The 23097-nt window shown below is 46.5% G+C and overlaps 1 protein-coding gene across 2 annotated transcripts in view; it reads right to left on the reverse strand.

Annotated features, from left to right (window-relative positions):
* Positions 1-12172: 12172 nt before the first annotated feature.
* The window catches only part of ZBTB44 (zinc finger and BTB domain containing 44), a 36619-nt gene continuing 25694 nt past the window's right edge, over positions 12173-23097 (reverse strand). Inside the window, exons 5-6 of one of the 2 annotated variants that reach the window (XM_032133697.1) lie at positions 19386-19686; positions 12173-18035 (exon numbers count right to left, since the gene is read on the reverse strand). In XM_032133697.1, coding sequence (XP_031989588.1) covers positions 17753-18035; positions 19386-19686 — 584 coding nt within the window. In that variant the 3' untranslated portion in view covers positions 12173-17752. The remainder of the gene's footprint in view (positions 18036-19385; positions 19687-23097) is intronic. The other variant, XM_032133698.1, reaches the window with a different exon arrangement.

Raw genomic sequence — 23097 nt, forward strand, 5'->3', positions numbered from 1 at the left:
CAGGTGAGAAAGGGAAGAGCTGTGCTGGCAAGTCCCACCTACAGCACTGGGAAAGGGAGATGAGGATGTTGCAAGTTGCCACAGCTTTAGTCTGCACTCAGCTAAGCTGAGCCCTCCAACTCCAAACCCATGAAAGTTTATGGTTGAAATCCACAAGGTATTAATCTAGTTCTGTCCTTCCAGCACAGTCACTGAGCTGCCAAGCAGCAGCATTGGGTGTTATGCAGAAATAATCCCAGTCTGAGCTTCTTATGGCATCGTAAATTGCCTGTGTCGTCAGTCAGCAGAAACCTGAGATGAAATTCTTTCATTTGCAGTTAATTATTTCCAAGCCTTTGCAGTCCTAGCAGAACTGGTGAAAGGTGCTGAACCGACAGCCCTGAAGAAAGAGGCTTTCCATGCGTCCACAGGGATGGGCAGAAGGGAGCCAGGAGCGAGAACTTCAGCCTGCTCTGCCAGTGACCTGCAAGGCTTGGACTGCTCTTCCTTCCTGCTGCTCCACGCTGAGCAGCTCTGCTTGCACGGCCCTGGAAAACCGCAGCCCCAGACTTACGGAGCTTATTCCCAGGGCCAAACCCAACATGACTTTTAGCCTGTGTGTCTGGCAGCCTCGGAGGGTGAAGCAGCCTCCTCCAGCCCCGCTGCTGACATTTATCATGGCCAGGTGCAAATCTTCTTGCACTGGCCCAGCGCCATGAGACCAGCATGTTTTTCAGAGTTTCGCCCTCCTACCAGACAGTGTTTTTCAATATTTTGCATTAAATCTTCTGCTGTATTTGATTAGCCCGCAGCAGCTGTTTTCCACTCTCACAACAAATCGTAAATCTATAAGCTTATGTGTGAGAGACTGTCTGTGCCTGAGAATGCTGGTGTCTGAGAAAGCGCGTGGCTGCACAGCTGTGTGTGAGCCTGCACCTGAACACAGGCTTGGGAGAGACAGCAAAGGCAGAAACCCTGGCATAAGCCAGTTTGGGTCTCTGTCGGAGGCCATTTGATTACACAGGGTGGCTTGTATTTGTGTATGAATGAGTGTAAGGATTCCTGCATGGATACACAGGAATCTGTGCGATTCCTTATGTGAGCATTCCACACTGGACACATGAGGATGATGCACCAGTGTGAGCTCAGGTGTGTGCACGTTTCTGTGAAGGAAGGTGAGCTTTAGCACAAACAGGTACAACGCTGGAGACATCAGAACACAGGCAAGAAGTGTAACAAATCCCTGACACACCCATCTCGTCCCCAAAAACACAAGGCCATGTGCAGTCTGGTTTGTGATTGTGCGTACTCAGTCAGGAACTGCTTGTTGTGAAGCCAAGATCTCCTGTCCCATGGCCAATTCAGATAAGGAGAGCAAACGGCTGAAAGAGAAGGGAGGGAAGCTGCTACATACATTTAAAAAAAAAAGGTGTTATTCAAAGACTATAAAAGGCAAAAGTTTGGATGAAGGAGAAGAGAGAGGGTTGCCAAGTCGTTGCAATAAAAAAAAAGGAGGAGGCTGTTGCCAGGTCTTGGCACGTGTGCTTTTACTTGTATAAATCACTCACTCTAGACCTATGGTAGTTCTTGCTGACAAGCTGTCAAGCTCCTTGGCTGGGAGAACAGGGCATGTGCTTTACATGCACTTACAGAATAGTAAACTGTTATTAAAAATGGGAAAAAACCCCAGGCTGATTTACTTGTGGTTTTGCCTGCTCGGCTGTATTATCACAGAAGAAATCCACTCATGCATGGAGCAGTCTGGATCCATGGAAAACTACAGGCTGACCTCCCCATGGAAGCACTTGACCTCTTAAGGGGAAGGGCACAAACAAAACGTCTCCAAGAACAGAGAGCATAAGATGAAGAAAGAGGCTGAAGCCACAGCAACGCTGTGTGGATTTCAGACAGCCCAGAGCACCTTGGGATATGGCTCACCTGTGCTTTGAACCGGGCAGACACCTGTGGGCATCATCCCAGCCTGGTTTGGGAACTGGGGAAAGCTCCTCTGGGCAGGCTGAGATCGGCCTTGGGACCGGGCCTGTCGCTGTGTCAGACCCAGATGGGTTAGCTGGGCTCGGAGCAGGGAAACTGCCTGAAATCCCCTGGCAGCCGAGTCCTGAGCTGCCCGGGGGCCAAGGCAGGAGGAGGAGGAGGAGGAGGAGGAGGAGGCTGGAGTTTGTGCTGATGGTGGGAGACGTGAACTTTGTCTGAGCTGCTGGGAGCGCTGGCAAGAGTGGGCTTCAGCCGGCAGAAGACAGGAAGGATGGATGTTCAGCTTTGGGGAGGACAGGAGAATTAAAAGCAGAAAATCCAGCAAAGGATTTAGAGGGATGTCATCCGAAGAGAATAAATAGATAATTGTCTGAGGAAAACCTGACCGGACTGGTTCTCTCTGTGTTGACTTTGCAGCTCAGGACAGCCCCACGGAACCGGCACCCGCCCTGTCCCAGCGCTCCGTGGGCCACACCAGGGACCTGTGCCTGTGTGCCCACCCAAACACCCATCCTGACTGTCAGCCTTCCCCAGACAGACTGCTCTGCCACCCCCCAAAGCACACTGACTCATTCTGGACAGCAGTTCAGCATTCCTGGGCTCGGTTCACGCACCAGATTTTTTTTTTTTTTTAATTTTTTTTTGAAACATCCTTGTCAGGACATTGAAACCTACAAGAATAAAAAGTGAAACCCAACACAGATATGAAATTTTATGGTGCCGTTTGTAGCAATACTTCCAAAACTAGCTTTGGCTGGAACACAGAGAGCTGGATTGTGCTGATCCAGGACCCACAAGACACACAAAACATCTGTATTGGAAGAGATGCAGAATGTCTGTACGTCTTTTACTGTATTCCTCACTTTGAAGCCCCACAGCTCTGCTGTAACGTGTTCTGAGCAGTCCCAGGGGCTGGCTCCTCCTCAACAGCACATTTTTGCCACTCCGAGTTTTACTGCTTATTTATTGTAGTTGTATTTGGAGGAAAATGTTTCTAAGACAAAACTATTTAAAAAAATAACTGTCTGCTAACAAACCCAAATGCAACAACTGCTACAGCCTAAATCTCAAATCAAGAGTTTATTTGAGCCTGCAAGCAGAGAAAATTCCAGTAATAATCCTACCACTAATTCGCAGGGAGTACAAGTTCATCAGGACACGGAGTAGGGGTACAACGGAAAAAAAGGGAGAAAATGAGATGTTGGTGTGTATTTGCAAAGGGAGGCTGTGGCCAAATCGAGCACTCAGGGTCTCCAAATCACAGCGGACAGACTTGCTTCCTCAGGCCTTCAGCACAGACCCAGAGCACGGGATGCTTTGCCATGGCCTGTGCTGCTGCTGAGGGCTCAGGGTGGATCCTGTGGAGAAGGCCAGGCTTGTGCAAGGCTCGTGTGGTAAAGCAGGTCAGCGATCCAAGCCCTCCATTCCAGGTTAGAAACCGCACTGATGACTTCAGCACGCAGCTGTCCTGAGAACAGCAGTGGGGCAGCAGCGCTGCCAGGACATTAATGGATCTAGGGCAGAGCCCAGCCCCGAGCAGGCAGCTGGAGTAACACCCAGCGCCTCGCCGTGCTCAAAACAGCTCAGCCAGGCCCTGCAGTGCACGTGGGCACGAGCACAGCACAGCTGTGGCCCAGAGTGGGCTCTGCAGCTACACAGAGGCCAGCACCCAACTGAGGGGGGGATTCTGCCCCTCTGCCCCGCTCAGCTGAGACCCCACCTGCAGAGCTGCCTCCAGCTCAGGGGTCCCAGCACAGGAAGGACCTGGAGCTGCTGGAGCCAGGCCAGAGGAGGCACCAAATTGATCAGAAGGATGGAGCAGCTTCCCTGTGAGGGAAGGCTGAGAAAAGTGGGATTCTTCAGCCCGGAGAAGAGAAGCTTGACCTAACTGTGGCCTTTCAGTACCTAATGGGGCCGACAAGAAAGATGGGGAGAGACTTTTCACAAGGGCCTGGAGTGACAGGACTAGGGAGAATGGCTTCAAACTGATAGAGAATAGATTTAGGTCAGATATATGGAAGAAACTCTTCCCTGTGAGGGTGGTGAGGCCCTGGCACAGGGTGCCCAGAGAAGCTGTGGCTGCCCCAGGATCCCTGGCAGTGTCCAAGGCCAGGCTGGATGGGGCTTGGAGCAGCCTGGGACAGTGGGAGGTGTCCCTGCCCATGGCAGGAGGGTTGGAACTGGATGAGCTTTAAGGTCCCTTCCACTGAAACCATTCTGAGATTCTTTCCACGTCATTCAGGGTCACCTGCTCATGTGGGGGTTTGTGCAGCAGGGAACTGTCACTGGACACCATCACAAAACACACAGGCTCTGACTTTTGGGACAATAACTGCACACCCCAGCCCAGCAAACCCAAGACAAACAGCTCAGCAGTTCAGCCCGTAGGTACCTCAGGGAGTTCACTTTGGTCTTCTTTAAAAGGTGTGGCTGTGAATGAGCCATGAGGCACAGGGGATTAAAGGAAGGGGGAGTAAGAGGTTAATTGGATTCTATTTGGAGAGGGATTTAGGTTGGCTGAGTTTTTTCAGTCAGCAGCGCACAGTGGAACATGTCACTTGTAATTGAGCTAATGAAACACCTCTGGAGATAAAAAACCACAAGCTAAATTCAGGCTTGGCTGTAGAGACTTGATATTCATTCACCACAGGGTTATGCAGAGATGGAACTGCTTTGTTTGAGGACAGGGGGCTGGAGAGGTAAGAGCAGAACTGTGTTTACTCTGCAAAATCTGCTTTTTGTCACTCAGGGCTGCTGGACCTTGGGGTAAATACGCAGACTGTTGTGTTATGGACACTATTCCAGGCCAGGAGCCTACACTGTGCCAATATGCTAATGCAATTTGCTGAGTCCAGCCTCTCTCCTGCTCCAATGGAATTATATTTGTTTTCTATAAATAGGCATTTTGCTCCATGGTTATTGCTGTGGACCTACACATGGCTGAGCTGAAAGGGCTGCCAGTACCTGCCCTTTTCCACGCACCTTTTGGTGACTCCCAGTACAGTCCTTTTGGTTTTCACAAGGGTAATTAAGGGGTTTTTTTCAGTCCTCAAAACCGTGACAAAAGCACCTCTGCCCCGAAGCCAAACTACCAAACATGACTTGAATGCAAGTAGGGGAGCGTTGCCTTCCTGAGCCAGAGTCCTCTTTGTGAGAGGTTTTAATGATCTGAAATTACCCTGTCTTGCAAGTCAAGAAGAAAACCTTTAAGAGCAAGGTATATCATGTTAAAACATAAAAGGGAGACATTTTCCAGAGGCAATTTCAGAAGCATGGAGGTATTTTGTACAAAACCACAACCTCCATCTTTTCAAAATGAACCACCGACTCTGAATGAAAGTCACTTCCTAAATTAAAAAGTTGCTGTGAAAATTAGTTTCCAATTTTGCAGGTTTTATATTCTTGATTTGGGGATAATTACAATAATCCAGTAATTTCCTTTCCAAGAGACTTTCAGAAAACTAAAACTCCACTTCTTCATTCCCTCTGTTTCCCTTCAGGAGTTTAAAAATAAAGTTTTAATGAGAAAAGTGAATGTGCTTGACACCCCTGATAAAAGAAACCAAAACCAACACAGTAATGAATTTTATGCAGTGGTATAAAAATATCACGGGCATGAGGACCTCAGTTTCTCCACTTCTGTGCCAGTCTCAGAGCACAGGAAACCCTGGAATGATGGGGCTGCACTCTGTGTCAGAGAAAGCCATAACAGCACAAAGCAATAAGAAGAGGAAGTGCAGACTTAAACCTGTGGCCCTGCACGGATCTAGAGGGCAAGGACAGGAGGAGGCTGGTTTTTATATCCTAGTGACACTTGTTCAGCAGGAATTGCCTCTTTCTCTTTGGTTTCTCCTGCTGTGGTTTGATTCTTCCCTCCTCCTGGAGAGGTTTGATTCCTCCTTCTCTGCCTTCAGGCAAGAAGACAGGAAAGAAGCTGCCTGAGCTACCAGCAGGTACCTGGAAAATGGAATGTCTCAGGTTGATTAAGGGATCAAAACATCCGAGGTGCTGAAGGAGGGGAAGACGTGCCCTGGTCGGTGCTGTCACAGCCTTTGTCTCTCCCAACACCCATCTCAGAGCTCTGTGCTGGCCAGCAAACAAAAGAGAGACTTTCTCAGAGCACGGGTCCTGCAAATCCACTCTGGATGGCTGCAGGCTTTCTGGCACCATCACCAGCAACAAAGACAAAACCACTTCGTGCCCAGTTACAGCTCTGCAGCTGATGCAGGGAATTTGCAGAAACGGCAACTGATGGGGGAAAGGCCCCATTGCCACCCGAGTTCAGCTCCCAGTTCTCCAAAGAAAGGAATCCCGTTCCCTCCCCCAGAGCTGCACAGCTCCTACAGTGCTGAGACAAAGGGGGGCAAAGCCAACAGCTAAAAACTACTTAAGACATGGCAGACAGTGACGAGGATCATCTCCATGGAACAGTTTATTGCAGTGAGGCTCTACAGCCTCCCTTGATGAGAGCCATACTTCAAAGCCAGTCTGCCCTGGATTATAAACTCTATAATATCTGAGGAGCCAAGAGCTTGCAATTTCCCATTAAGTGGTATTAATTGCCCTGGTTATCATTCTCTGCAGTTTGACCTAACCCACTGATTCCCCTTCCTCTCCTGCTGCAGAACATCCATCACTTTTTAAAGGGTTCCATAAAGCTACAGGGAAGGCTCTGGTTTGTGTTAGCTTGATTGCTCTGGACTGTAACAAAGCACCCATCACAGCTGCCCAGCTACACTATAGATCAAGCTCCTCTAATCTTTTCATGTCTCCAGAGGGGAAGGCTACGCAAATAATCAAGTTTAACCTCCCAGTGCTTTCTTTCTGGCATGGAGGATGTCAGAGGCCATACGAGCTTTCACTTTTTCCTTGTTCCCTTAGAATCCACAGCAACAGAGAGGAGGAGGAGAGCAGGAAAGGCAAGGAAGAAGAACAGCAACTGGACTTAATTCTTGTCACTGAACAGCCAAGGGCAACATGCAACACTCGGTTCCTGGCCCAAGAAACACAGGTGTGAACAGGTGGCCTTTGGGAACTCAACAGACAAGGCTGCTGTCGAGATCAGCTTTTCTCCTCAGCAACGAGGCTGCTGGGGATGAAGCCACATGTCCAACACCTGCTTGTGGCAAAGCTGGCAGGGAATCCAGCACAAAAGCTCATGGCAGCTGAGCAGACATGGATGGATAGTCAGGGTTTTCTATCCTGCAGGTTTCCCTCAGCGCTGTTCTGACTGAACCTGTTCTGTACAGGGCAGCGAATTCCCAGGATGACTCACACTCACTAGCACACGTCAGTGGGATGTGTAGCAAACCCATCTCGTGTAGGGTCCTCCAAAATCCACTTCCTCCTCTCCCTCTGGAAGCAACAAGCTCATGGCTCTTCTGCTTCCTGCTACTCAGGGTGAAAAAGGTGAGGAGGAGCCAAGAAACAACAGGTTCAATTCCTATTCCCCATCTCTCCCTCGGCGCTTTATTCCCTGAATCAACAGGAGAAATTCACAGAATCACAGAATGATTTGGGTTGGAAGAGACCTTTAAGATCATCTTGTTCCAAGCCCCTGCCCTGGGCAGGGAACCTTGCACTAGACCAGTTCTGGAGAAGCAGAAAATCCGCAGTATTTCTTCAGTAAGAGACCTACTCTGGCACGGTTTGATACACCTACCTCACAATGGCAAATTAATTCCAGGAGTTAGGCTCGTGTCTGCACAAACCCATTGCTGTATGAACAGTAATTGCATCCTGCCTCATCAGAGACATCTCAGGGAATGAGCTTGGAACAGCTCCTGTCAGTGCAGCCAGGGCTCTGACAGCCAGTTACACTCAGGTTTTCCCAGGTTTTCTTTACATGACTCCAAGCCCTATCAAACAGTATTCACCCTAAGGAAGCATTCCTGCCCAGGATGCCAGATGCTGCCTTCAGCTCCACTCACAAACATCCACATGCCTGGCAGATGGAGAGCGGAGGGGATGATGTGGATGCACACGTGAGCGTGGGCCTTCTCCTCCGGCGGCGTGAATCAGCCACGCTGGAATCACAACACGCAGTGACACGCTGTTAAATGGTTTTTAAAAAGGAGACATAAAGGAACTTGAGCAAAATTAAAATATTGAACTAGCTGTCAGATTAAAAAAAAGTGAGCTGTAAGCCTTGGAAGATAAACACAAATTTGCCTGTGACACAAAGAGAATTTTTAAGAGAAGTTTGCTCTGTCTGTTCTTCAAGGAGATTTTTCAGCCTGGGCTTTCACTCACTTTTTCAAAAGAGGCTGACCTGAGCATTTTTTTATTTCTTTCAAGCATAACAATTCAACCCAAAGCCATTTCTTTTTGTCTGGCTCCTTCCTTTCTCTGTATTAATTTCAATTCAGTCAACGAGGCAGTTGCATAACTGTTGTTTGTAATTGCTGTCACGCCAACCCTGAAACCGATCACTGCAACACTGAAGTTATATAAAAGGTTTTGTTAGGATTTCTGTTATTTTTCTCCTTTAAATTGTGGGAAGATGAAGTCCTACCCTGGAGAGATGTTTTGGTTTTCTGAGCTCTGTTGTCTATTAGTCTTGTGCTCTGGTGTCTTTTCTCTCCAGTTTTGTTTTACACAGTGCAAGGGTCTGTTTATGCACAGAAACTCTCCAAAAACAGCTCAGTGCGCCCCATCAATACACAGGCTATAAAATAAACTGTGCTGAGTCAGAGAAGCTACTGGCAAAAGTAAAGTTCACAAAATGGGTAAGCTCTTAAGGAGCAATTTAAATTTCTGGAAAGGCAGACTATTTAAATGCTTCAGTGGCTGGGATTGTAATTTACCTTGTTCTTCCAAAACCAGTGGACTGTTTCCCTGCAATGATGGAGCATCAAACCCTGTGGGATCATTTCTCCTTGTGTGTGTCCCTTCACTCAAACACACAAAAATGATCCTGGAATTGAGAGTCAGCTCCTCCAAACTCCTCACGGTGTCCTTGCTCCTCTTGAGCACTCCTGATTATCCCTTTGGCCCAGGGGTGTGCTCACCTGGGAGGGAGACTTCTCCCTGCCCCCAGAGCATCAAAATGACCCATTTTACCACTTGTTTTCTCATTTTGCCATTAGTTTTCTGTCTTTCTAGAGGCACAAATGTCAGGGCCATGCTCACAGATCTCTTGGGCCCAAGGTAGTTTGAAAGCCATTCTGCACTGCAGACAGAAATGCTTCAAGCCAACAAATAATTAAGGGCTTTATTTTGACATAAGTGAATTCTACCCAATACTTATTCGATGTTCCTTCACACTTAAAGGCAACTTGTTTGTAGCTGACACTGCTTTTTCTTAGAAAAGTCTAGACAATGTCAGACTATACAAACAGAAAAAACTAAAGAGAAAAATATACTGAAGTACCATCAGCGCTCACTCCCTCCTAAAAAAAAAAGTAGAAAACCCTTCAAGACCACAAAATATATCTGCTTCCTTCCAGGATCTTGTCCGTAAGTCCTGCCTCCCTGGGGAGGAGAAGCTTGTTTAGAGATGGGCATGGGATGGCAGGAAACCACACCTCTCCTTTCCACTCCAAACTCAAGAGAAGCTTGTAAGGGCTAACGCAGAGAGAAGCAAGGCTCTTGCTGGAGGTCTAAGCTTGTAACCCATCTCATCTGAGATTTAACCAAGAGACAGCAGTACCAGCTGCTCCTGCGGGGAAGCAGCAAGGACAGAGCTGGTCAAGTGATGTTCTCATATGGTCGTTGTTCAAAATTCCTTCTGAATGAGCACCCAGGGATTGCGTGTGCGTGTTCAGGGGAACAGGCAGTGCTCTGTGGGAAAAAGCTGCTACCTTCTGAATGATGGGAGCTTTACAAAACACAGATTTCAAGCACCTAGGGAGGCATATGGGAGACTGGGAATGCAGTTCACCCAGATGCAGTGCATGCATTCCTAAAGACACTCCCACAGGAATCCAGTAGTGTTTGAAATGAGAGGGGGTTGTGTGTCAAAGTCAGGGCACAGCCACTCACATTAACACACAGCTACGTTGAATTAATTAACTTTATAATTTGGATAGAAGAGTTCAAACTTCCAACAGTGACAGTAAAAGTTCAAGTGAGATACACAAATAGATACCCTGTGAGTTGCTCTCTTATCTTCACCTGAGACCTTGTGACCGAGACAAAGGCAACTCGTGCTCAGAGGCAATTAACTCAAGCCCTTAGAGTGGTTTTCAAACACACAGATCTCACTCTGGGTGTTTGTGGCCTATTTCTCAAGGATTTGTGAAAGGCAGCTGAGGAAATCAGGGCTACTATCAGTAAATCTGCTATTCAAGCATGCTTGTGTGCTCTGAGAAACTGTTAACAGATCCCAAACTGCACAGTGACTGCACCCCAAATCTCTGGGCTGTAAGGAAGGCTCTACCATGGACACACTCGCCCTGGGTCTCACAGCAATCTGAGCTCTTACAGTGGCGATGTTACCTTGGTACTCTGGAGATGCAGCTTGTGGAAAGCACTTCATGCATAATCCAAGCCAGGTTTCTCTCAGCAGCTTCATTTTCCTCGGGATATCACCCAGGTAGGAATGGTGCAATCAGCCCTGGGGGAACTCTCATCCCTGCTCTGCCACATTCTCGGTAGCTGAGTTTGGTCCCAGCTCAGATGCTCTCCTCTATGCAAAAGAAACAGTCCTTCATTACCATCAGGAATAAAATGCTTAAAGCTCTAAGGAAGCCACAGAGAAAGCTTCAATAGCGTGCCCTTGCTTTGTTAAGGATGGCTAAAAGACGTTTCACACTAAACCTAAGGTCGTGCTTTGGAAAAACCTGCTCCAGTCACCAGCCCAGGCCTCGCCACCCATTCAAGGTCTGCCCTTCTCAGCTCTGAGGTGCTGTGTGTGCCTTTACAGCCTCACCATCCATGCAGGGGGTGCCCTGCTCAGCTCTGGGGTGCTGTGTGTGCATTTACAGCCCCACCATCCATGCAGGGGGTGCCCTGCTCAGCTCTGGGGTGCTGTGTGTGCATTTACAGCCTCACCATCCATGCAGGGGGTGCCCTGCTCAGCTCTGGGGTGCTGTGTGTGCATTTACAGCCTCACCATCCATGCAGGGGGTGCCCTGCTCAGCTCTGGGGTGCTGTGTGTGCATTTACAGCCCCACCATCCATGCAGGGGGTGCCCTGCTCAGCTCTGGGGTGCTGTGTGTGCATTTACAGTCAGCCACTTTGGGACACTCGGCTGAGCATCACTGCAGACTCCAAATGGAGGCTGGCTTCAAAGAGCCAAAATTTTTGCTTTTATGGGAGACCTTTATCTCTCACACTGCATCCTCTCCAGAGCCCTGACCAGATAAACTCCCTCTTCCAATTATGCTCTTGGTTAAGACACTTGTCCCTACGCATGGTCCTCAGGAAAATGAGAACTTGGGATTAAGAAACTCTCAACCCCTACCCAAGGTCCATCATGGCCAACTACTCTGCACCAGGGAGAGCTTTTCCATTTTGCTTCTCACTCCTGTGTCAGACCCTGAACGCAGTTTGGCAGCTGGGGTATTGATCACTCCAGCCTGCTTGTTACTCAGCTGGTACAGGGCAGAGTCACCACTTCAGCCAAGCAGGTACAAACCTCCCATTTCCCTAAGTTATGTGTTGATCCAGCTGGGACTCCAGCTTACTCAGACAGGTGGGTCTGTAGGAGGAAAATGATTTTAATTGCAAGAGCTGTAGAAACAGCAGAGATGGATTAGAGGTCCCATGACTCTGGGCTGTTTCACGACTGGTTTGAAGCTCACAGCTGCCACTACAGTGACTGTCTGCTGTCCTCTGTACACATCTTCTGCTCTGGCTAATTTGATTACGCTCCCCCTCGGCTTTCCATCAACATCACCCCATGGGAAGTTGGCCCCACCACATTTGCAGAATGAGGTCTAAAGAGAACATGAACAGAAGGCAATGTAACATGCAACAGAAAATGAAACAAAAATGTGTACTTTATTCTTAATACTCTTCACTCATGTAACCATTTATTAATGTTAATTTTGTTTTAAACTACCTTTCTCCCAGTGACAGCTTTAGCACCAGTGAGTTCTCCTCATATCAGCTATTTTGGGACTCATTATAAGCAGAAGGTATAAGAGACTGTAGCTCAAGGGACAGAGCTGCACCTTCTTACTGAAGGTCCAAGTTACTCAGTTGTACTGCAAGACAAACTGTGGCAGAGTTCAATAACGACACAAAGCAAAGATATACTCCATAAAACATTAATATTTTAATGAAAAATCTTAGCTTCATGTTTCTATCCAAAGACACTCAAAACTAGTTTTTTCTCCCCCCTTAATTTTGACCTATAATGGGACCAGTTTGGAGACTTTTTTTTTTTTTTTTATTTTGGAACATTTTTTTTTAAAGATTAAACAACCAGGCTAGCAAAAAGGTACCCAATACATACTTTTCTTATATCAAACAAGCTAGTATTTCAATACAATGTAACTATACAGAATATATACATTACACGTATGATCACAAAGCAAACACTACAGGCTCAGAACAGATTTGAAAAAACATGATATTCACATTGATTACAATAACTCTAAAAATGATTGTAACGTTGAAACGGCACTTAGTTTACAAAAAAAGTCACAAAAATATATATAGCCACCAAGAACTATGGTTCCTGAAAAATACTAATAGCCAGATAGTATTATATAAAATGTGAAGTGTATTTAAACATCGTATACATTAAAAAACAAAACCAAACCCCAAAACCAATTCTGTTAGGTCAATAAACATGCCAAGTAATCTAGCTGTGGCCAGCATCAACAAGAGAAGCTGTACTGGGGATGAGATGATGACTGGATATACGGCTGGTGACTGGAGACTGGCACAGTTAAGGGGGTTTCACTGTTACAAAAATGCACAAAGAAGCCCAACAATAATTTAATTCACATTTTTTTCCTCCAGCTTCCGCTTTTCCCTCTTCGGGGTTTCACCATAGGGCAGCACCTCGAGTGAAGGCACTGCAGGAACAGAGCAAGGAAGCTGTCCAAGGACTCGGTGTAGCCAGGGTTACAGGTCAGAATATCAAAAGCATGCATCAGCTAAATGAATGGTGAAACAAAATCACTCTTCTGGTGACTTCAGCAACCCTCAGGAAGACTGTAGGTACAGTTGCCACACAGGCTGGCAGCACCAGATTCCACTTTTTTTTTAGTGCAATCAGATTTGTAGCTGAGACCTGTGGGACACGGAGTTACTGCGCTAGCACACACGGAGTGAACAAAAACCCGGAGCAGTAAGTACTGTTGCACTAAAAAAATTCACATTTGTTTCTTTTATGGTACATTTCCTCAACACTTGGAACCCACTCTATTTACCATGTACCTCTGATGTGGCTGAGGTACTGTCTGGCCTTGAACCCTCTTACCTGCCATCACGATGCTATGGGATTTATTATGTCTAGAGTTGGAGATGAGAACCCTCCAAAACTGGATTTCACCTTGTGAGCAAAACTCGAATGTAACCGGCCTGAATGAAAATTAGCTGTTTTCCATATTCTGATGGTGTGGAAGTTGCAATGGATGTAGGAGCAGCAGGTGCTCCTCCATCTGAATTCTCTCATCCCTGCAGGGTGCACAAAGCTCCCGTTGGATTTGCATATAAAATGCTTCCTGGTTTCTCTCAGAGAGAGACCAGCACTCATCTCAGCGCTCCCACACCCTGGGCTGCAGGGTGGAACCAGCAACCAAGAAGCGACTGAAGCCCTCATATAAAAACTTTAAACCCTAGCTTAAAAACAATAAAATTTCATCCCGCAGGGGACATATAGGGATCATAGTCTTATAAAATATACTTGACTGCATTGGCAGCTATTACTTTTTTAAAAAGTTTAAATTCACACCTTTTAGACTCAGAATCCTTGTGAACCCAGAACCTTTTTCAATAACCGAGTCTACTGATCTCTCAGTATGAGAGACTTGACCGTGGTCTCTGCGAGCCTGACAACTGAACTCCAGCTGTGGGAAACACCACTTGTGGCTGACTCTGCTTTGAGCATGAGGGCTGAACCAGATCAACCTTGACTCTTGTCAAGCAGAAATAGAAATGCATACTAAAAAATGGATTGGGGGGGCAGGGAGAAGAAATGAGAAAATGCATTCCAGAATTCAAAACCCTCTACTAATGTACTGAAAGAAATTTTTGTTTTAGGTTTAATCCCAAGTGTAGTTTAAGGCAAGTTTTTTCTATTTATCTCTCTTGCTTTATTTGGAATCCAAGCACATTAACAACATAAATTGTTTTAAGATGCCTGTGTTTTTACATTTCTCTTGTGAAGAACACCAGCATTTCAAAGAACTGAACATTTCCAACAAGTTGGAGAGGAGAAATAAAATGGTATTTGCATTTAAACTATATTAATTTCTATGGAGAAAAGAGATATTAACGAGAAACAATTACAGACAGGAAAATTAACAAGTAAACTCAACCCTAGACCAACCAACCAACCAACCAACCAAAATCCTCCAAGAACTCTACTGTTCCTCCAGTTGAACCAGATTGAAAAGTGAGAACTAAATTAAGATGTTACCCAGAGATCAGGAGGTTGAAAAGATAATGTGTAACGCACAATGCAATGAATAATGAACCCCAGGCCTTGTCTTGTACCTTGGTGTTAATGATCTTTACTTCTTTTCAAGGAAGAACAGATCAGAGCTATAAAGTCTTTGTAACTTTCCCCCTTCTCTTTGGTATTCTGAAAGCAATTTGCCTTCCGACTCAAAATTTTAAGTCTTAAAAATCCAATATCCAGATATGTCTATTGAGTATTTGCACCTTCTCGCAGATGAACTCTTTAGGAAAATACTTAAGGGATGACAATGATCAGATTCTAATGATCAAATTATGTCCACCACCCTATACCTGACCACCTTTGATTATTACATCTCTGCAGTCAGGAAACGTGGTTGTGGGTGAAGCACTTTTCAGAACACGAATCACAAAGGACTCTCATTTACCTGCATAACACGTCAGGAAAAAAAGAAAATGCTGTCTTTGAGTTCAGTGTTGTAGCCCTCTAATTCAGGATAAAGCTCAGCAAAAGGCATTATCTTGTCTCACTGGCTTCTCAGTTGGAGAAATCAGAAGTGGAAGAGAAATGGTCTTTAAATTCAGCTCATCAACAGGCACTGGGCTATTTCACAGTACAGCAGCCCAGAAAAAGCATTTCTCCTTCAAGCCCTTTTAAGAAGCCTCACAAAGGTAGATATACAAGACTGAATTGCAGCACAGAACTTTGCAGCATGTTTCTAAAACACCCTTTGGATCTGGTGGAGAAACCTCATTCCAGCAACTTGGAAAGTACTTAAATCCCAACTGTTTTCACTCTATTTAACTAAAATATGTGGGTTTTACCTAAAAAAAGAAAAGTTGCTTAAGTCACTGAAACACTTTAAACTCTTTCCAAAGGTCAATAAACTCTTTTCCTTACAAAAGTTGGCTATTAATAGAAAGAACTCAGACCCAGGGAGTATCAGAGCTGCCTAGGCTGACTGAATACAAATTGATGTGCAATATAATACGACTTTTGTGTCTTCTGTTTCTTCAGGAGCAACCTTTCTCTATTGGTTTCATTTCCCCCTCATGTTTGCATAAAACAAATCTGATCAGAAAACAACAATTTACAAAAAACAAGACTCAAAACTAAGGGAATATATCATGCCTTTGGAATACTGAGATCAAGCAATACCTACTCACTCAGCACGTCATCTGTAGGCCATGGGCATTTGGCACCAAACACTGAGTTAACTTCAGAAGCTGTAAGAAAAATCACAAATCTCCTAATATACTTCCTAATTTAGGTTTGTGTTAGTTTAAAAGCAGTCTAGTTTTTTAGTGGGCAGGAGAAGCTGCTCGAAGCTTCTACTGTGCCTGGCACAGAGCCAGTGGTGGCAGGCTCTGACGATGGGCAGGTTGCTAGCTCCATCAGAGCAGTTGGAAACGCCTCTGGGCTGACATATTTAAGAAAGAAAAAAAGTGTGGGAAACTCTTTCATCCTCCCCACCAAGGGAGCTGCCAGGGCCCCTCCTGGTGCAGCGGCCAGGCCCTTTCCTGGCGTGGCAGCCGGGGCCGTGCCACCCGTGCCGGTGCCGTGAGCGCCCACGCGGCCGAGGCGGTGTGGAGCCGGCGGCCGGTGTGGCTCGTGCGGTGCTGGCAGGGACCACGTGGCCAGTGGCGAGGGGCATGGCGAGCAGCTCCGCAGTGCAGAGCCCGGACAGCATCACCCTCTCGGTGTTGTAGAACTCTATAAAAACTTTTCAGCTGATAGAACTTGAGAACAAATGAACCTACGGACACCAAGCCTCTCCCGAGTCAGAGAAAAGGAAAAGACACATGAAGAGACCCAACATGGCAGCACCGAGGTCGGTGAAAAGAGGGAGGGGGAAGAAGTGCTTTGAGCGTTGGAGCTGAGATTCCTCTGCAAGCCGTGGTGAGGACTATGGTACAACAAATTGTTTCCCTGTAATTCATAAAGTGCATGGGGGGATGCAGAGATCCACTCGCAGCCCGTGAGGAAAAGTGCCCACACTTGAGCGAGTGGATGCTGGAAAGCTGTAACCTAGTGAGGAACTCGAACAGAGAGGGAAGACCATTGCTTCCAGAGATAAAGAGAACCATTGCTTCCAAACTAGAATAGCTTATCCTTAAAAGACTAAACCCCATGAACTAAAATGACTTACTTTCTTCCCAGCCCCTCCTTCTTTCCCACCGACTGCACAAGGAGACAAAACATGGGGTTTTTGGTCAGTCTTTCATTTCCTAGAAATCTTTCTTCAGTACTTAGGGAAAAGAGTTTCTTTCTTCTGCTGTGCCGTGGGATCCTTACCATGGGAGATAGTTCTCCGCGAATTTTCTAGCGTGGTCTTAATTTTCACAAATACCAGCCCCACCTGACCTGCTGTAATGCAAGTCCCTCCCATGAACATAATCTGGCCATGGTTTAAGAATTTCAGTTTAGGAAAACCTTCATTTTCCTTTGTGGTTCCCCATCTACAGACAGATGCAGTCAGCAGGTATTTGTCAGGCTTGCATGGCTATACACTTTTCCATCATTCCCAATTCCTGGTGCACCTTTAGACTTTCCATGTCTAACCTTAGCTGGGCAGATCTGTTTAGGCTATTTGATCAAGCAGTTTCTAAAAGGACTGGAATAGAAGAAGTAGGAATACCTGGCATTCATCTGGGATGGACAGGGATCATGTGTTTTGAAGAAGTGACTGTTCCTTTCAAAACCACTCACCATTTCCAAGCACAGGGGCACAGTAAGCGCTTTGAAAAACAGCAGGCACATATAAGGAGTGTCACTTCTTTATGCAGAAGATTAAAGTATCCACTGAAAACTAGTCACAACTGTTCAATCATGATCTCTAATGCATCCTTTTGTTTATCATTGAAAAAGGTTTCCTCTGATTTCTTTCCCTTAACCAGAGGGCCTGCAGAAGCAAGAGAAACTTAATGAGCTGCTCTAACTGTGGAAGAAGGAATAGTTAAAGTGATCTGAATCAGTTGTTCTTCTTTAGAAGTATATCACAGCTTCCATGATGTTCTGAAACGATCTTTTTTTGTGCAATCAGTCTTAAATATTTTCACAGAAGTGATCATTCAGTCATGAAAAATAATGTAACATCTGTCGCAGTTTTCAGTTTAAAGCGTAGCTTACAAAGTAATAAGGGGAAAATATCCCCACTTTTTGTTTACAAAAATTAAATTAAAATGTACAGGACCAAACACAGGCACTTCCCAAAGAACAAAAATTAAACCAAACCATGAATTATTCGATAGTAATAGATGACAGCTCCGGTTTCGGAGGGTCACCCGCGGCTCCCTCAGCAGTGGCGTTAGTCTTTGGCTGCTCTGGCACATCTTCTTCCTTCTCTGCCAACCCACCCAGAGACCCCAAGGGGAAAGTGCTTTCACAATTCTGAGTTGACGACACCTGTGAAATGACAGGCATTTGGACAGAAGAGTTGTTTTCAAAGCCATGCTCCCCTAGCTCATACTGCCCGAGGGTCTCCTCTTGTTCCTGGTTTAAGTAGTCCGGTACTAGGAAGTCACTAGAAGAGGGGTAAAGGACAGAAGAAAAATGTCATTTCTCACACCATGGTATCAGCTACATCACACAAACTACACACTGCATTGCACAGAGAACAAAGGTACTCATTTCACATTGCCCGAGACTGTGGCAGTGACACACTCCACTAAGCACCATAACCTGGTTCTCATTTCCACGCAGAGAATTTATTCAATGGCATCTATTTCACATCTGTATTTCCTACACAGCAACTTCTTATTATTAGATTGTATCACCTTGATGAGAATGAAAGTTAATGTCTGGAACACATTTGGCACTGAAAACCTCATTGTAAAAAAGGGAGCACTCAAGCTTTAAAAATAGAGACAAAAAATGAGTTTAGCACTGGCAAAATGTGGCCCTTCCCATGTCTGAGGTACAATATCCCCCAGAGCAGCAGCAGGACTTCCTTTTAATCCTTTCTGGACAACCCTTCTGCTATGTACTCCTAACAGCTGAGGGCTGAGTGGATCCAAAGAAAACCTATCAAATGCTCCAGTTGTATTTTCAGAGCATGAGGACATAATGAAAATAAATTTCTTTGCAAGTTTTCAGCACCAGACATGAAGTTTGTACTTGAGACAAGTATATACATCTATCACATATATGCACGTTTGTATGCTTTGGTTCCACCTGGCAATGTGTCAGTTAAAAGAAATCCTTAAATGACAGCAGCATTCACTGCTCCAACCCAAACTCACAGTCAGCTCTGCTAAACCTCGTGTTTGTCAAATCAGACTGAAGGAATTGTGAGATATGCCAAGTCTTTTGTGCCCTGATAAAAAATGTCCAAGTGGCCCTTACTATTTCCAAACCTATTAGTCTAATCATTTAGTAATGTTATCTAGAAAAGGAAAAAGGAGAAGGTTTGGAGTCATGCAATCTTTCCACAGTGTTAAGCAAGCACTTAAAAGGAAGTAGGAAGTCTGTGCCCTATGAAAGTGAACAGGCTACGTACAAGATTTCGAATAGCAAATCAATATCAAATCACAGATACTGTAGTATAGAACACTATGGCTTCCCACCATTAGCTTGGCCATAGATACTACTGAAAAGAGAAATTAAGTAACCCAGAACCAGCCTCTGCATATCACTGAATTCTTCAGTGGCTTCCTATATAGCTCCCGTGCTGTAAGACAGATCAGATACAACAGAGAGTGGAGCAGGAATCAATCTGACTGGAATTAGCTGGCAGCCTGATGAGAGGCACAGCAGGCTGCCCTGAAAGCAGGAAATGATGATCTAAGAAAAAAAAAAAAAAAAGAAGAAAAAAAGGCAAAAAAAAAAAAAAAAAAAGCAAGTTTCCCTGTTAGGTTTTTGCTGTGCACCTCACCTGCTCTGGAAGTAGTTTGCTAGCTCTGACGCTTCATGGTTCAAGCTCCTCAGGTGAACGATTAAATTTCCAGAGTTGGTGAACATGGCGCCACATGTTTTGCACTCGTAAATCCGAGGCTTGCGGATAATGTGCCGGGAAACGCGCATGTGGTGTTTATATTCCCCGAAGGAAGTGAAAGTGGCACTACATATCTGGCACCGGAAACAGCGTTTACCTTCGTGCTTCAGGCGATGCATCTTGAGCGAGTAAGCTCGGGTGAACTTTTTCCCACAGCGGTCACACTGAAATGGTTTAATGCCTGTGGAAGAGAGAGCGCAAACACGTTCACCTTTTGTAACCACGAGCCACGGGCAAAATCCTCCCCGAGTGCTACAGCACAGGGACAGCAGCTGTAGCCGGTCACAGCAAAGCCCTGTTTGAGGAAGAGATTCTCTGGTTAACTTTAAAACAATTAGAGCGGAGCTGCACTCCCTCAGTAACAACCTCCAGCAAATCTCATCGCTGTGACCTGTCCCGAGGCTCCTTCCCCACGGTTTGAACTGAACACAAGCCCCCATGGATTAAAGCATGGTTAAGATCCTGAGGCACAGGCAACAAGGACCTGATGCTGCAGTCATCTCCAATGCCTTTGAACTCCTTTGATCTCGGGAGATTCTTGTGCCAGACTGGTTCCCAACAATGCAATTATCAGCCTACCCTTAATTGCAATGTTTTTTTCTGGCTGCCTTTGGCCTCAGAGAAGTGTTCTGGCAGGGGGACTGTGTGCACACGGATGCCCCTGTAATGCAGCAGGAATGGTGATAAAAGGGAGCAGTGGGAGCCTTTACATTGCGTGGGAACCTTGCTACATGTCGTGGTTTGACACTGGCCCGATGCCAGGCACCCACGAGAGTCACTTGCTCATCCTCCCCTGCCACAGCTGGGCAGAGGAGAGAAGGAAAAAAATTAACGCAGGCTTCATTAATTGAGATAAGAACCAGGAGAAACACTCCAAGGGCAAAACAGGCTTAACTTAAAGTTACAAAGTGAATTTATTGCTAACAGAATCAGAGGAGGACAATAAGAAATAAAATAAGCCCTAAAAACACCTTTTCCCCCCAGCCCCTCCCTCCTTCCCAGAGACAGCACAGGGCATGGGGGTTTGGTCAGTCCATCATCATGATTTTCTTCTACTGCTCCAGGAGCGGAGTCCTTCCCCTGTGAGGCCATGGGGTCCCTCCCACGGGAGACAGTTCTCCACGAACCTCTCCGACTTGGGCCCACTCTCAGGAGCAGCAGCCACACCGCCCCTGCTGCAGCCTGAGCCCCTCCCACGGGCACACAGCCCCCCAAAACTGCTGCACTGTGGCTCTCTCTTCCACGGGGTGCAGTGCTCCAAGGCCAGCCTGCTCCAGCCTGGGAGCAGGGGCCCTCTCCATGGGTCTCCCCCTGGATCACAGCCTCCTGCAGGCATCCACCCGCTCCGGCACGGGCACCTCCCCCAGGGCTGCGGGTGGATCTCTGCATCCCCCGGGGATCCCCACGGCTGCGGGTGGATCTCTGCATCCCCAGGGGCTGCGGGTGGATCTCTGCATCCCCCGTGGATCCCCAGGGGCTGCGGGTGGATCTCTGCATCCCCCGTGGATCCCCAGGGGCTGCGGGTGGATCTCTGCATCCCCCGTGGATCCCCAGGGGCTGCGGGTGGATCTCTGCATCCCCCGGGGATCCCCAGGGGCTGCGGGTGGATCTCTGCATCCCCCGTGGATCCCCAGGGGCTGCGGGTGGATCTCTGCATCCCCCGTGGATCCCCAGGGGCTGCGGGTGGATCTCTGCATCCCCCGTGGATCCCCAGGGGCTGCGGGTGGATCTCTGCATCCCCCGTGGATCCCCAGGGGCTGCGGGTGGATCTCTGCATCCCCAGGGGCTGCGGGTGGATCTCTGCATCCCCCGTGGATCCCCAGGGGCTGTGGGTGGATCTCTGCATCCCCCATGGATCCCCAGGGGCTGCAGGGGCACAGCTGCTCCCCCATGGTCTCACCACGGCCTGCAGAGGAATCTCGGCTCTGGCTCCTGGAGCACCTCCTCCCCCTCCTTCTCCACTGCCCTTGGTGTCTCCCTGTTGTTTTCCCTCACATGTTCTGACCTCCTCCCCTTTGACTAGAAGCAAAACCTTGTGACTTTGTTTTGAATTTCTTCTTAAATACGTCGTCACAGAGACATTACCAGCCTCTCTCATTGGCCCAGGTTTGGCCAGCAGCATGTCCATCTTCAGAGCCATCAGAGATTGGGTCTGCTGGACATGGTGGAAACTTCCAGGAGGTTCTCAAAGGGCCACCTCTGTGCCCCCCCACTACCAAAAACCAGGCCAAGCAAAACCAATACACGATACAAGAATTTTTGGCAACTTTGCATGACAGACAGCTCTCTCAGACAGTTTAGCTTCATGCCTCTCATTTTTTTCTTGTATTAATTCAGAAATTCAGTTCCTAGCTCATTTTTCATTTCTTACCCAAAACCATATGAGCTCTGTAACATGTTGCAGTGGCTGAGTGTGTAATGACACCAACAGAACTATTACAACATAAAAGTCTGAGTCACCAAAACCTTCTGATTTAATAAAAAGTCTGAACTCCAGGAAGTGGGAAAATCCAAACATGAGGCTAAGAATCTGGAATATAGAGCTCTATTCATAATAGGGCTGTCAAGGAATAGAAAAGATTTTTTCAAAAGGCTGAATGTGCATCAGCCCTGGCTGTTAATTCCCCCAGTCTTTCACTCTGCTTTCCTTACTTTCAAAGCAGGAGGTGAACTTTTAATTGAGGGCTTTTAGACAGAGAAAGCTGTAGTTAAGGTTACACTGAAATGCCCTGTTAAGCATTTGAAAACAAGTTAATAAACTGGAATATGGTCTGGTGGAGCTCAAACTTTTCATGCTTTCCTACTGCCCAAGGGCATCTATTTCCTCTGGTAGTTTGAGGGAAATGTCTTTAGCCATTTTGCTCACGTGAAAACACTTTCAACATTTACAAGCTTTGAGAGTTTTTTTGCGTGGTAATTATTCTAAACCAGCTATTCAAATCTCTCCCAACTTTACCGAGGGGTTGCCAGCTGACAGGTTGGCCAGGGATGCTTTGCTGTCAGATTTTAACAACGGGCTTGGGCTCATTTCACACCTGATATGCCCACAGAATTTGCTTTTTAAAGTATTAAACACATATTATTATTTTGCTTGAAAGGATTCGACAAATAATTGCTGACAGTGAAAAAAATAGACCTTGTCAGTTGTGGCTGCTGTCCCAGAATGGTACAGCCTCTGTGTGCAGGTAAGAGTCAGACTCAAACCAGGAGATGCTAAAACACGAGGCTTAGTGCCCAAGTGCAATAACCCTTCAATATTCCCTTTATTCCCTCAAATGTCAATGCTATTGCCAGATAATGCTGACAAGTCTTGAAAAAACCAATAGCAAAGACATTAGGGAGTTCATGCTTGGTTAGAAATCAAAATTAATTTGGGGATCAAGGCCCAGAGGAGGCGTTCACACAAACCTCTGGCTGCTTGTGCTATCTGCAGGAGCAAAATTGATTATCAAACCAACTCAGTTGTCCTGCAATCCCTCCAAAAATTCTGAGATCCAAAGGTGCAAGGACACAGACAGATAATACTTTCTTATGGTTGCAAGTCTCCTCTAAAACACAGCAGAGAATTACAACATGGCAGAGGAAGAATTTC

Source organism: Corvus moneduloides, chromosome 25 (assembly GCF_009650955.1).
Source record: "Corvus moneduloides isolate bCorMon1 chromosome 25, bCorMon1.pri, whole genome shotgun sequence".
In the NCBI taxonomy this organism is placed as follows: domain Eukaryota; kingdom Metazoa; phylum Chordata; class Aves; order Passeriformes; family Corvidae; genus Corvus; species Corvus moneduloides.